This window comes from Myxocyprinus asiaticus, chromosome 46 (assembly GCF_019703515.2).
Source record: "Myxocyprinus asiaticus isolate MX2 ecotype Aquarium Trade chromosome 46, UBuf_Myxa_2, whole genome shotgun sequence".
NCBI lineage: Eukaryota > Metazoa > Chordata > Actinopteri > Cypriniformes > Catostomidae > Myxocyprinus > Myxocyprinus asiaticus.
In genome coordinates this window covers 11248652-11261350 of record NC_059389.1, presented here as the reverse complement: position 1 = coordinate 11261350, position 12699 = coordinate 11248652, and the positions used below count along the sequence as shown (strand labels likewise).

Below are 12699 nucleotides of genomic sequence, written 5' to 3'. Positions count from 1 at the left end.
GGGATCAGTATCGCCAGTACTGAGATTTCTGATATCGGAATCGGATCGGAAGAGAAAAAGTGGTATTGGTGCATCCTTAGAATGAATGAAATATTGTATATATAATAATCTGAATGTTATCACATTTCTTTTTCTTTTTTTTTTTCTTTTCTTTTTTTTTTTTTTGTGAACAATTCACATACAGATTCACATGTGGTTAAGACAGGAATTGCTTGTCATAAATGTGACAGTTTACTAAAGAATGGCTTTCCGAACAATTCACGCAGAAATATGTGTTTCATGAATAAGGCCTAAAGTGTGGATAACAGGTTAGATTCTGTGTATGCCTTCTTATCCTAAAAGAAACACGCCATTGTCCTTAATATAGTGTCTACCCTTCTTTCATTCTTTTAGCATAAAGCACTGGAAACAATGCTAGAAAATGTCAATTAAAAAATAACCGTATTTCTTTTTTAAACATACCTCACCACCGATTTTGCTCACTCAAGCTCAATGTACAAATGGAAGATTTCTGAAAGAACCTCAGCAATTTGAGGTGTTATACCATGGAAACTGTGATTACCCCTGCCCAGGCCCAGGCACTGGTAGCTAGTTCTTAACTGCATGTGCAAATCTGTGGAGGTGTAAGTTTCCCACCCGCCAATGCCGTCAAAGATGCTTGTTTTACCACATTTATCACTGACCACTTCCGATATTGTATAATTCTTCCATCCTAACATGATAGTTATATACTGCATTGACTAGGGGACATAATTTGTTACATGATTTGAAGTCATCCGAATGTAAACAAGTTATATGAGGTCTGGTGTTCCAGTTGCATACATCAACTTTTTCTTCCATAGAACACAAATGGGGAAATTTTGAAGAACATCCTGGATGCTCTTTTCAATATAATCAAAATAAAAGGGAACTGAGGCTCCAAAATGACAAAAAAAGCACCATAAAATTAAAGGAATAGTTCACCCAAAAATGAAAATTTGCTGATAATTTACTCACCCTCAGGCCATCCAAGATGTATCTGAGTTTCTTTCTTCATCAATACAGAATTTAAGATTTTTAGGATTTCATTTCGGGCCTCCTCCTCTAAACAAAGCAAGTGAATGTACTCCATTTTTTGACAGTCCAAAAAGCATATTTATGGTGCATCAAAATAATCCACACGAATAAAGTTCTTCTGAACGCAAACGATTGATTATTTTGAGGAACAAAATAATACTTTTTAACTACAAATGTTTGCTTCCGTACATCTCTGTGACGTGTGCCCATGAGAGGGATGATGTAAGCTCATTGGGGAGGTCACGCATCACGTGGAGCAGGAGTCAGGAAGCGCATGAGCTATATTCCATGTCTTCTGAAGCCATGCATTAGCTTTGTGTGTGGAACAGACCACAATTTAAGTCATTATTCAAAGAAAATCTTCCCCTCTGCTGTAGCTTTTAAATAAAATATGACACCATTGATGTCAATGACATTTGGTCACGCGACACGCAAGAACCAATGGCGTTTGGCATCAAATGCCATTGACTCGCCATTTTTGTTGTCAATACCACTTTTGTAGTCCATTTCAGAGAGGACATATGGGTAGATTATGAGTTAATAACGATTTAGATTTCAGTCTGTTCAAACATAGTAATTGTATGTCTTCAAAAGACTTTAATATAGCACACAAGTCCAATAAACTACTTTTATAATACTGTTATTATACTTCTTGGAGCTTTTTATTTTTTTACATTTTGGAGTTCAAGAGCCTTGTGCCTCAGTCATTACATAGACAAGAGGGGCCAAGATATTCTACAACATTTCACCTTTTTTTGTTCCAAAGAACAGTTCATACAGGATTGGAACAACATGAGGGTTAGTAAACAATGAATGAATTGTTTTTATTTTTGGTGAACTATTCCTTTAATAAAATATTCACAATGCATATTATTTTTTTTTGTAGTCTAATAATTATTTAGGTAATATTGTGTCATAAGCAGAAACAGACAGTAAAATAAAAAATTGGTTCTGCATATCAGTTATCAGATACTTAAACAAAAACAATATTGTCGATCTTAAGTCAACACTGAAAGCAAGCAATTCACAGTATAGACACAATGTTGGTAGAAACAAGAGCTTTGTAGGTACATATTATACATATTAATGAATTTAGACATTAATGCAAGGCCGTGAGGAGAGGAAAGGAGGCTTTAGTTAAATCCGTTCATCTCCTCTCTGGTCGCATCCCAAAAGGGTTTCACATCAAGGCCGCTTCTGGTTATTTCAGTGTGTGTCTGTTGTTTATGCATGTGCACATCCATGCACAGGTATGAACTACGTGTGGGCCGACCTTGACTGCTTCACGAGCACGCTGAAATTTTTCAGCTATCATCCCGCGGGACTCATCTGAATATGCACTGCTTCTCTGTGGCGCATCGATTCACGGGGGAGCTCATCATGCAACCCGACCACGCGGTCCTTGACAGTATTGATTGATTGAATGTAAAGGATATAATTTCTGTTCGCGGTCTGCAGAGTGTTGCGGTTTGTAAATGCTAGTTGTCCAGCGGAAGGAATTGAGAGTGTCTTTTCTTGTATTCTGCCAGAGAAACAACAAAGGAGAAAAGTGATGCTGTTTGCAGTGTGTGTGTGTGTGTGTGTGTGTGTGTGTGTGTGTGTGTGTGTGTGTGTGTGTGTGTGTGTTTGAGACCACATCTGCTCAGTGTATTACTCAGTGTGTCAGGACTGTAGATGTGAGCTGATTTCAAAATGCTACCCAGAAGCTTTCAGTGTCACTTTACACCCCAGAGACACAATCCTTACATAAATACTTTTATTTTTCGGTGAGTGATTTCAAAATTGCTCTTATCTGTAAATAAGTGTAAAATTGCACTGTTGAGAGAGATAATAGTGAAAGGTGGAGATTATAATTGTATTTGCCTTGGATTGATTCCTTTAAAGGTGTTTTGTGGCATACAGAAAGATCTGGGAACAATATCATGGATCCATTTTTTTATGTTTAGATTTATTTGTGTGTGTGTGTGTGTGTGTGTGTGTGTGTGTGTGTGTGTGTGTGTTTGGAAGACTCGGCTTTGAATTCTCGATAATAAATTAACCACTCTCAGAATCACTCAATCTTTAGGCAGTGTCCACCACTAACTTTTGTGCCACAACTGCCAACGGTGCAGGCTTCCAAAGGTCATGACAAACCATATGAAAGGATTTTAAAATGGTGTTTTGCAGGCATATAAAAGTCATGGAAATAAAAAATATGGAATTAAAATTAATGGAAATTTCTATAGTCTAAATATATCTTTTTTTTTTTAGTTATGCACTGCTTGCGTAACAAGATCAATGCACAAATCGACCTTGTGTAGGTAGAACTGTCTGCTTTCACGTACTTGCAGTCTGATACATTTTGAAACGCAACACATGAAATCGAGCTTTCGTAGCTAGAAGTGTCTGCATTTGTGTACATGCAGTCTGACATATTTCGGAATGCAACAGCGCATGAAATTACGCTTGCATATTTAGAATCGTCTGCTTTCATGTACTTGCGGTCTGATACATTTCAGAATGCAGCAGTGCATGAAATAAAACTTGCGTAGATAAAACCATCTGCTTTCACGTACTTGCGGTCTGATACATTTCGAAATGCAACTACACATATAATAGAACTTTCGTAGCTAGAAGCATCTGTGTTTGTGTACATGCGGTCTGACACATTTCGGAACGCAACAGTGCATGAAATTAAGCATGCGTAGTTCGAACCGTCTGCTTTCACATACTTGCGTTCTAATACATTTCGAAACACATCTACACATGTAATCAAACTTTCACAGCTAGAAGCGTCTGTGTTTGTGTACATGCGGTGTGACACATTTCGGAACGCAACAGTGCATGAAATTAAGCTTGCACAGTTAGAACCATCTGCTTTCACGTGCTTGCGGTCTGACACATTTCTAAATGCAACACATGAAATTGAGCTTTCGTAGATAGAAGCGTCTGCGTTTGTGTACTTGCAGTCTGACACATTTCAGAATGCAACAACGCATGAAATAGAGCTTGCAAGACTGGAAGCGTCTGCGTTCGTTCACTTGTGGTCTGACACATTTCGTAACGCAACCATGCACAAAATCGAGCTTGCGTAGCTAGAAGCATCTGCATTCGCTTCTTTGCGGCCTGACACATTACGGAACGCAACAATGCACAAAATGGAGCTTGCGTAGATAGAAGCGTCTGCTTTCACGTCCTTGTGGACTGACACATTTCAGAATGCAACAATGCACAAAATCGAGTTTGCATAGCTAGTAGTATCTGCGTTCACGTCCTTGCAATCTGACACATTTCGGAATGCAACAATACACAAAATCAAGCTTGTGTAGCTAGTAGTGTCTGCATTCGTGTCCTTGCGGTCTGACACATTTCAGAACGTAACAATTCACAAAATCAAGCTTATGTAGCTAGAAGCATCTTCATTCGCGTACTTGCAGTTGGACACATTTTGTAACGCAACAGTGCACGAAATTGAGATAGCTAGAAGCTTATGTGTTCATGTACTTGTATAGAGTAAGTTTCAGTCTTAAGGAAAGATTATGTCCGCCAGGCAAAAAAAAATTGTTAAAGTAATCGCACAAATCGTTCATGTCCATTGCACAAATGGTGTGAGACAAGTTGTGCAGTTTAATACTTAATGTAATTACAAATTATTAACAGTCATATCAACGAGTTTAAATATTGCCCATATACCGTTTTGAAAAACTTTACAGGATTGTTCACACTCCATTTACACTTCTTTAAATGTAATCTTTTTCCAGATTTGGAGAAGGACCATCCCAAGAATGAAGCAGGCGTGGTCTGGAGAGTGACAGGTGGGCTGTTCAACTTCACCAAAGGAGCGGTGGGTGCCACTCTCGGAGGCGTGGCCTGGGTTGGCTGCAAGAGCTTTGAGCTGACCAAGACGGCTGTGACGAGCGTTCCTGCAGCTGGAGTTGGATTGGTTAAAGGCGGTGTCTCTGTGGTAACGGGAGGGGTCGGGGCAGTGGGGTCTGCCGTGGCTGGTAAAGTTACACCAAAGAAAAAGGACAAGTCGGATTAGAATGGCTGCTCACTCCCACCCTCTGTTTTATTCAGTGTGTCTCTGCTTGTCTGGGTGGTGTGTTCTCACTTTCAATGGTTTTGGAGAGGTGGCAGGTACATTTAAACCATTGGTGGGGGGAGGGGGGGGCTTGCTGTTTTGCATTGATCTCTGACCAAATATATCCTGCTTTAGTTAGAGGGACAGTTCATCCAAAAATGAAATTTCTGTCATTGTTTACTCAGACTCATGTTGTTTCAAACCTGTATCAGTATTTTTCTTCCATGGAGCACAAATGCCCTAAACATTCTGCCTAACATCTCCTTTGTGTTTCAGGGAAGAAAGTAAGTCATACAAGTTTGGAACAGTAAATGATGCCAGAATTCATTTTTGTTTGAACGATCCCTTTTAATGTAAAGAACTGCAAAACTGGTCTCACATCAGTATAAAACTTTGACCAACATTAAAAAGCTATGACTAAGGTACATGTGACAATTGGGATATTACTCCATTTGTTTGCTTATTAGTTTATATGTGTTGTGTATGTTGATTAATTGTGTCGGCTGAATTGTATTACTGAACTGTATCGGTGCAGGGGAAGAGTAGTTTTAGGACAGAGAGGGATCACATGGTGATATCAAACATATTGTTTAACAATTCTCATGAAACTGATCTCCACTTCCTGTTTACAGTTCACCTCCATCACCAAGAAAATGCAGACAAATGATCTCTTACCTGAGACAGACTTAATACTTGGTTACTTTTAAATTTCTGCAATATTAATTAAAAACGTCATATGATGTATGCACACAATAAGTAATAATGAGATATCTGTAATAAGTGTCAATTCAAGCACACTTTACAAGTTCCTAAAAAATGTGAGTTTGAGCTTTTTCAAGCCCATCTTTGAACAAAAAAGTGTTTATAATTATAATTCTTTAATTAATTGAAATATTGTGAAACTAGATTTCCCTCATGTTATTATGTGGGATTTACACTATGTAAACTCAAATATTCTTTGATTTGGGCTTGGCTATGTAAAATAAACTGTTTATGGGTGACTGGAGTTTCATTGATAGAGATTTCAGTGCTACCACAAAATTTGTTCATTGATTGGTCAAGTTAGCTATGTTATTTTCCTAGCAGAGGATTGCACATTATCATTTAGATCACAGTTATGGTAAGTATACTGAAGTTTCTAAATGGTTGAAGTTCACATATTTTGATTCTATGGCATAGATTATATTTACTCCTTGACTGAAATGCACCATTAATGGTGAGTTTCCATTGTAAACACTCCATTCTAAGATAGTGGTTTAAAACATTAATCATTCAACCTGTATCTAGGAAACAGGAGCCTGGAGTTTAATTAAGAGTTTAATTCTTCAGTCCATCTAAAACAGCTTTTTTGCTAAGTCTGCATTGCTCTTTACCTGTGAAGCATCTTTGGTAGCTCATTTGAGATGTCACTTTGTTAGCCATACATGTGCCAGAATGTCTTGAGAGTTGTAAGAGCTCACGGTGGGGCATTTAGTGTTTCAAAACAGTACAAAATAATCACGGCTGTTTACATCATAAAACTATCACAGTTGGAAATGTGCAAATTGCGTATTTGTTCCGTTTTTTACTGTTGCTTTTTTTTTCATTGCTTAAATGTTTGTCTCATTTTATTTATGCAAAAACCTCATGACGTATTATACTGTTGCAATGCATGCTTGAAGCTCTAGTTTTGTTCTGTGCAACATGCTGTTCGACTTAAATGTGACAATGTATTTCATATTTATGCTTTTTCCTGTTATATACACACTTTCTGGTAGGTATCCATGTCTTGAAGACACTGTTACTATAAACTGGACTTTTAAGACCCAATTAGATTTTGTCTATAATAGAACTATTTTTGCTAAATTGATGCTGTATTCTACAAATAAATGCATTCTGTATTTTAGAAATGTTTGCGTTATTTGCATTCTGTATTTGATTTATTATTTGAACGCTTCTTTTCATGCGCAACAATGTGAGCAGAAAAAAGTAGAAGTGATTATCTCCGTAATCTGCCTCTGGCATATAGGTGTGTGGAGATATTTCTAAACCACTAATCTATTATTCATTTCAGCATCAATCTTTTATGTAACATTTAAATGCACTAGAATGCACTAGCAGACCTGATCTGGGATACATAAGCAGTTTATAATAAGTGACCACATAATTCATTATTTCACATGGTAAAATAACACTCCTTGGTAAAAGGTAAACTATTAAACTGCATCCACAACTGGTGTTAAACTGGTTTTCCATCATAAATAGGTTAGAAGGTTTTGTTTTTATGAGATGGAGAGAGAGAGATGTTCTTATGCCTCTTTGGATACGGTCAATTTGCACACTGCATTACCCTCCGAGTCGATTTTCGTGCCATTTAGAATTCTAAAAGAATTCTCAGTGCAGCACTGTACCCCTGGCATTATTCGTTGCCCTGTCCGTTGTGGGCAGACCCAAGTGCTCATAAACCTGTGTCTTCTTTCATGGCACACTGAATCAGCACAAAAAATTAACTGGACCAGTAGGGTGTTTTATCTTCAAAAACAATTGCATGGCTTGAAAACATCATTTTTCTAGAATGTTAACCAATATATTATGATTTTAGTATCAAGTATTTAAAGCACCATTAAAAGTCTGTTTTGTGGCTTTTTAACCTTATACTTTATATTTCAAGGTGACACACAAGTACTGTCACAATGAAATCTGCCTACAATCAACTGTCAAGAGCTACAAACACAAAGACATTTCTCGTGTAATAGGGTGAATGTCATGGAAAAATGTCTAGGTCACATTTCACCCCAAAATCAAAAGAAATAAATAAAAGTATTTGTTTAACAGAAAAAAAAATGAAGGCTTATTTTTAGGACAATGAGATTTTTTTTGAATTGTCACCATTTTCATGACAATAACATTTTCAATGGTGATTCTGACTGCTGTAAAACAGTAGGCTTGGCATTTTATTGAGTGCTTTTACATGCACACCAATACGAGGAAAGACATTTAAAGCGTTTATGTGACCTTACACGTTGTCTGCTTAATTAACATAATCATGTAAGATTGTGCATATAAACCAGGGATGTGCAAAACTACTCATTTTCATAATCGACTATTCGTCGGGTCTTTGAACGACTAGTCGGTGTTAAGGATAATAATGTATTATTAGGCTCCGTTATGTTCACATGACCCCGATCAGATGCCTTTTAGAGGGATATATGGACGCTAAGTGCAGCACTTCAACATGGTGACTAATGGATATTCCACAAATAAATAGGCTAAATAACTATAACATTTTATTGCACAGAACTGTCAAAGTTCGAAATAAGAAAAGCTCCAATACAAAGCGGCACAAAACCATTTATGCGCATCCTGGACACAGAATGACAAGCTTCAGTGTAAACGGATTGCTTTGGGACGATCCTCGCTGCACATTCAAAAGTGCGGAACTGCAAAGTAAGGTTGCAGGTACACATCTAGTTCACGACATTAAAGAGTTTAAACCTTTTTTACTTTTTATATAAGCAGTGTCAGACAGAATCAGCAAAAGACTTTAATCTCTCCATATCACCTTACAAATACGGAAACATTACTTACAGCAGAGGATTTCAAGTCCGAAAGTGATCGTCTTGCAATATACGGTATTGTTGATGCAGGGTGATGCACGCAAAAATGCTCTCTAAGAAGTTGCGTCTCCCTTTAAAAGCACCACCACTAAAAATATTCATGTTGGTAGTCTACCCCACTAATTGACTAGTCAGTTGTTTGACAACTAGTCGATTAGTCGACCACCCAGGCACATTCCTAATGTAAACGTGGTCATTGAGCGTGTTTACCTGTACACCAAAATGTTAAAAACTAGCAAAAATCTGTTTATTAAAAAAAATCGAACAATGCAAGAAAACTGCGCCAACATAACATTTGAAATAATGGGGTCATTCTCTGCTTTTGATGTCAGAACGTGAACAGTCATGCACATTAGATAAGCTGATAAGAACGCTGGTAAAGGTGTTTACATGCTACACGAAATCGAGGTAATGGGCAAAAATCAACATGTCTATCGGTTTATGTTTAAACTGTTTATGACTTTACCCTGGTAAAGGAACACTGTTTAAGGCATTTACATGACCTTACGCATTTTGTGCTGCTTATGCATAATATATAGTCCATATTACCCTCAGGTGATAAATACAACAGCTAGAACACAATGTTCCAAATATAGTTGCATCCTGGAGTCGCTAAATCACAATAAGTGGTTTAAATTGTTGTCTGAATCACTATAATTGGTCTTAATGAACAACATCTCTTTTGAGAAGATCTCAAGCATGCTGAAATGGGCAGTGAGGTGTTTGAAGAACTGTTTCCCCAGAAGAGCACTTGAAAACTTGACTCTCTCGTGGAACCCAAAAGAAGACGATAAGTGTATGTTTGTCTCAATATCCCTTTCATTGTATCTTTTTTCCATACAATGAATATGAATGGTGACTGAGATTGTCATTCTGCCTAAAATCTCATTTTGGGTTCCATGGATGAAAGAAAGTCATATGGGTTTGGAACAGCATGACATAATTATCATTTTGGGGGGAATGATCCCTTTAAGTCGGTAATTTACTCAAGAGCATTGGCTTTTAAGTAGCATTAACACCCTTGTTAAAAAACTTCAGTTCCTAGCTGGCACATTTTTGCTGATTGTTCCATAGTCTGGTATGATTTATATCAGGTGCAGCCAAATTATTTTGTACCCTATTTGGCATTGTATTATGCAAGATTACTTATGCACTTTAACTGGGGTTAAAGGAATACTCCCCCCCCCCAAAATTTAAAGTTTCTCATCATTTACTAACCCTCAAGCCATCCCATATGTGTATGACTTTCTTTTGCAGAACACAAATGAAGATATTTGGAAGAAGCTCTGTAGGTCCACACAATGCATGTGAAACTGTGAAGCTCAAAAAATCACATAAAAAGGCAGCATAAAAGTAAGCCATAAGACTCCAGTGGTTTAATCCATGTCTTCTGAAGTGATCTAATCAATTTTGGGGGAGAATAGACCAAAATATAACTCCTTTTTCACTGTACATCTTGCCATTGCAGCCTTGAGCATGATTTCAAGCTTGATTACACTTCCTAGTATTTGACGCATGTGCAGAGCTGTAGATGGCGTTAGGAAGTGTAATCGAGCTTGAAATCATGATCGCCAAGGAGACTGCAGATGTAAAAAATTTATTGTGAATTTTTTGTCTTTTCTCACCTAAAACCAATTGGATCGCTTCAGAAGACATGGATTAAATCATTGGAGACTTATGGATTAATTTTATGCTACCTTTTTGTGCTTTTTGGAGTTTCAAAGTTTTGGTCATAATTCACTTGTATTGGATGGACCTGCAGAGTTGAGATATTCTTCTAAATATCTTTGTTTGTGTTCTGCACAAGAAAGAAAGTCATACACATGGGTCACAGAAAAAGCCACCTGCCATGAAAGTGTATGTGTATACAGCACCTTGCAAAATTAATAAGGCTTTCAACCAGTCTCTCGTTTTACTGAATAACAAATCCCACATTGAAATGTGATATTTTTTTGTTTCCAAGCACTGACATTCCAAATGAATTTTAATGTGACATTTTATTTTTTGGCCTTTTGCCACTTTTATTGACAGGAATAATCAAGAGATGCCAGGAAAGGGTGAGGGGAGAAAAAAGAGCAAAGTGGGATTGCGAAATGACACAAGGCAGATCTGAACTTGAATACTCCCATGAGTACCAAGGCTCAAAGTCTCATAACTCCAACTACAAGGCCACGACTCTGACTTAATGTGACATTTTGCTTTAAAATATATTCAATTGTCACATATTTTGATATATTTGAAGTTCTTTTTGCAGCAATCCAAGTATTTTTACCCATTTTGTCCTCCTAATATTTTGCGTCTTGCACAAAACAGTTATGCAAGCATGTATCTCCAATGGTTCAAAATTGAATATCCAACTAAACAAATTTCGACCCTCAAAAAAAACATATGCATGTTATAACCAGTGATTTATTACTTCATTCTGCCCTCATTTTGCACTCATTGCTCAAACTAGTGCAAGCAACATATACATGAGATCTAAAACAGTGAGGACACAGAAATGCAAAAATTCACCAGAAATGTGGCCTCTTTCTGTTTACATGCCTTAAAATATTCAAAATAGTTTTGAGAGATTTACTCTTTATAGACTTTACTCTCAACAGTCATATTTTGAAGGAATATTTCAGTTGGAATATCGAATTTCCTGTCACAGTCTATCAACATAATATTGCAATAGTCCTTGAAATGGCCAGAATATGACAACACACTAAATGGATTTTGCCTTGTAATATATTCATGCTTATTATAACCCTGAACTCTTATACTAACAAATCCAGAACTGTCTTCTTACATGTATATTCTAATACAGTATATTCTTAGATCCCTTTGTGGAGAAGTTTTTGTACTTACTGTACATAAGCTTAACACACAAATAAAAGAAAATCAATTAGTTGAAAATCACTTTTAGCCCAAGACCTGCACCTTTACTGGTTGTATTACTGGTATCACTAGGTATTTGGTAGTGGGCGTGAATTATCAAAATTGTTAACACTACTGTATACAATAAGGATCTATTTGTTAACATTAGTTAATGCATTAGTTATCATGAACTAACAATGAACATCTTTGTTAATGTTAGATAACAAAAATGCATTTGTTCATTGTTAGTTCATGTTAGTTCATAGTGCATTAACTAATGTTAACATGTACAACTTTTGATTTTAAAAATGTATTACTATATGATGAAATTAACATTTACCAATATTAATAAATGCTATAAAAGTACTGTTCTTTTTTAGTTCGTGTTAACTAATGCATTAACAAATAGAATATGTTAACAAATAGAACCTTTTTGTAAATTGTTACCTCAAAATTAGGTTGGCACACAGAGATAAAGATGTTTGCCAAGACAGTACTGGCGGCTAGTCTCATTACCTACACACAGAATTTCCATGAAATTACATAAAGCTTGCACAATTGATAAAAGCACCACTGTTAGTAAGAATAGCTCTCTTAAAGGCTTTGTAAACATTTTCATATTAACAGGCAATGCCACCATTTCAAGGTAAAACTTAAAACACACAGTCCTCAGTCGCTAAAGTTCTATAGTACCACTTAAAGAAATGTGCTTAGTACTTGAAAATATAAAAGCGGGGTCACTATACAAGTTTACGTCTGAGGGTGTCTGAAGGTTTCATTACTACTAATGGATCCTCTGTTGTTTAAATCAGAGACAGTCCACTCCGATTCAGCCCAATAATCAAAAGTGGGCATGATTAGCTATTCTTCACACCACAAGGGGGTGTAATTTCTCCTAGATGTCCTGAAAGGTCAAATCAAACAGACAATGGCACCTTGCATGACATTAAGATGGCAATGTCTGTGACACATGACTGTGGTGAAATGCTCAACAATAAATAGTCAGTAAGGATGCATCTTATTCAATGAAAAATAATCCATTTTTGGAGTCTTCTCATACCCACAAAGTAGTTTGATATTGCTCAAGTAGATATAAAATTGAAGATGGAATGTTAAATGAATATTCCG

General features: G+C 36.7%; 1 protein-coding gene across 1 annotated transcript in view; it reads left to right on the top strand.

Moving 5' to 3' along the window:
• LOC127435623 (transmembrane protein 263-B-like) overlaps positions 1–7005 on the top strand; it is a 36518-nt gene extending 29513 nt beyond the window's left edge. Inside the window, exon 3 of the mRNA XM_051689217.1 lies at positions 4797–7005. Within this exon, the coding sequence (XP_051545177.1) occupies positions 4797–5077 (281 nt within the window). The 3' untranslated portion in view covers positions 5078–7005. The remainder of the gene's footprint in view (positions 1–4796) is intronic.
• Positions 7006–12699: the final 5694 nt, after the last annotated feature.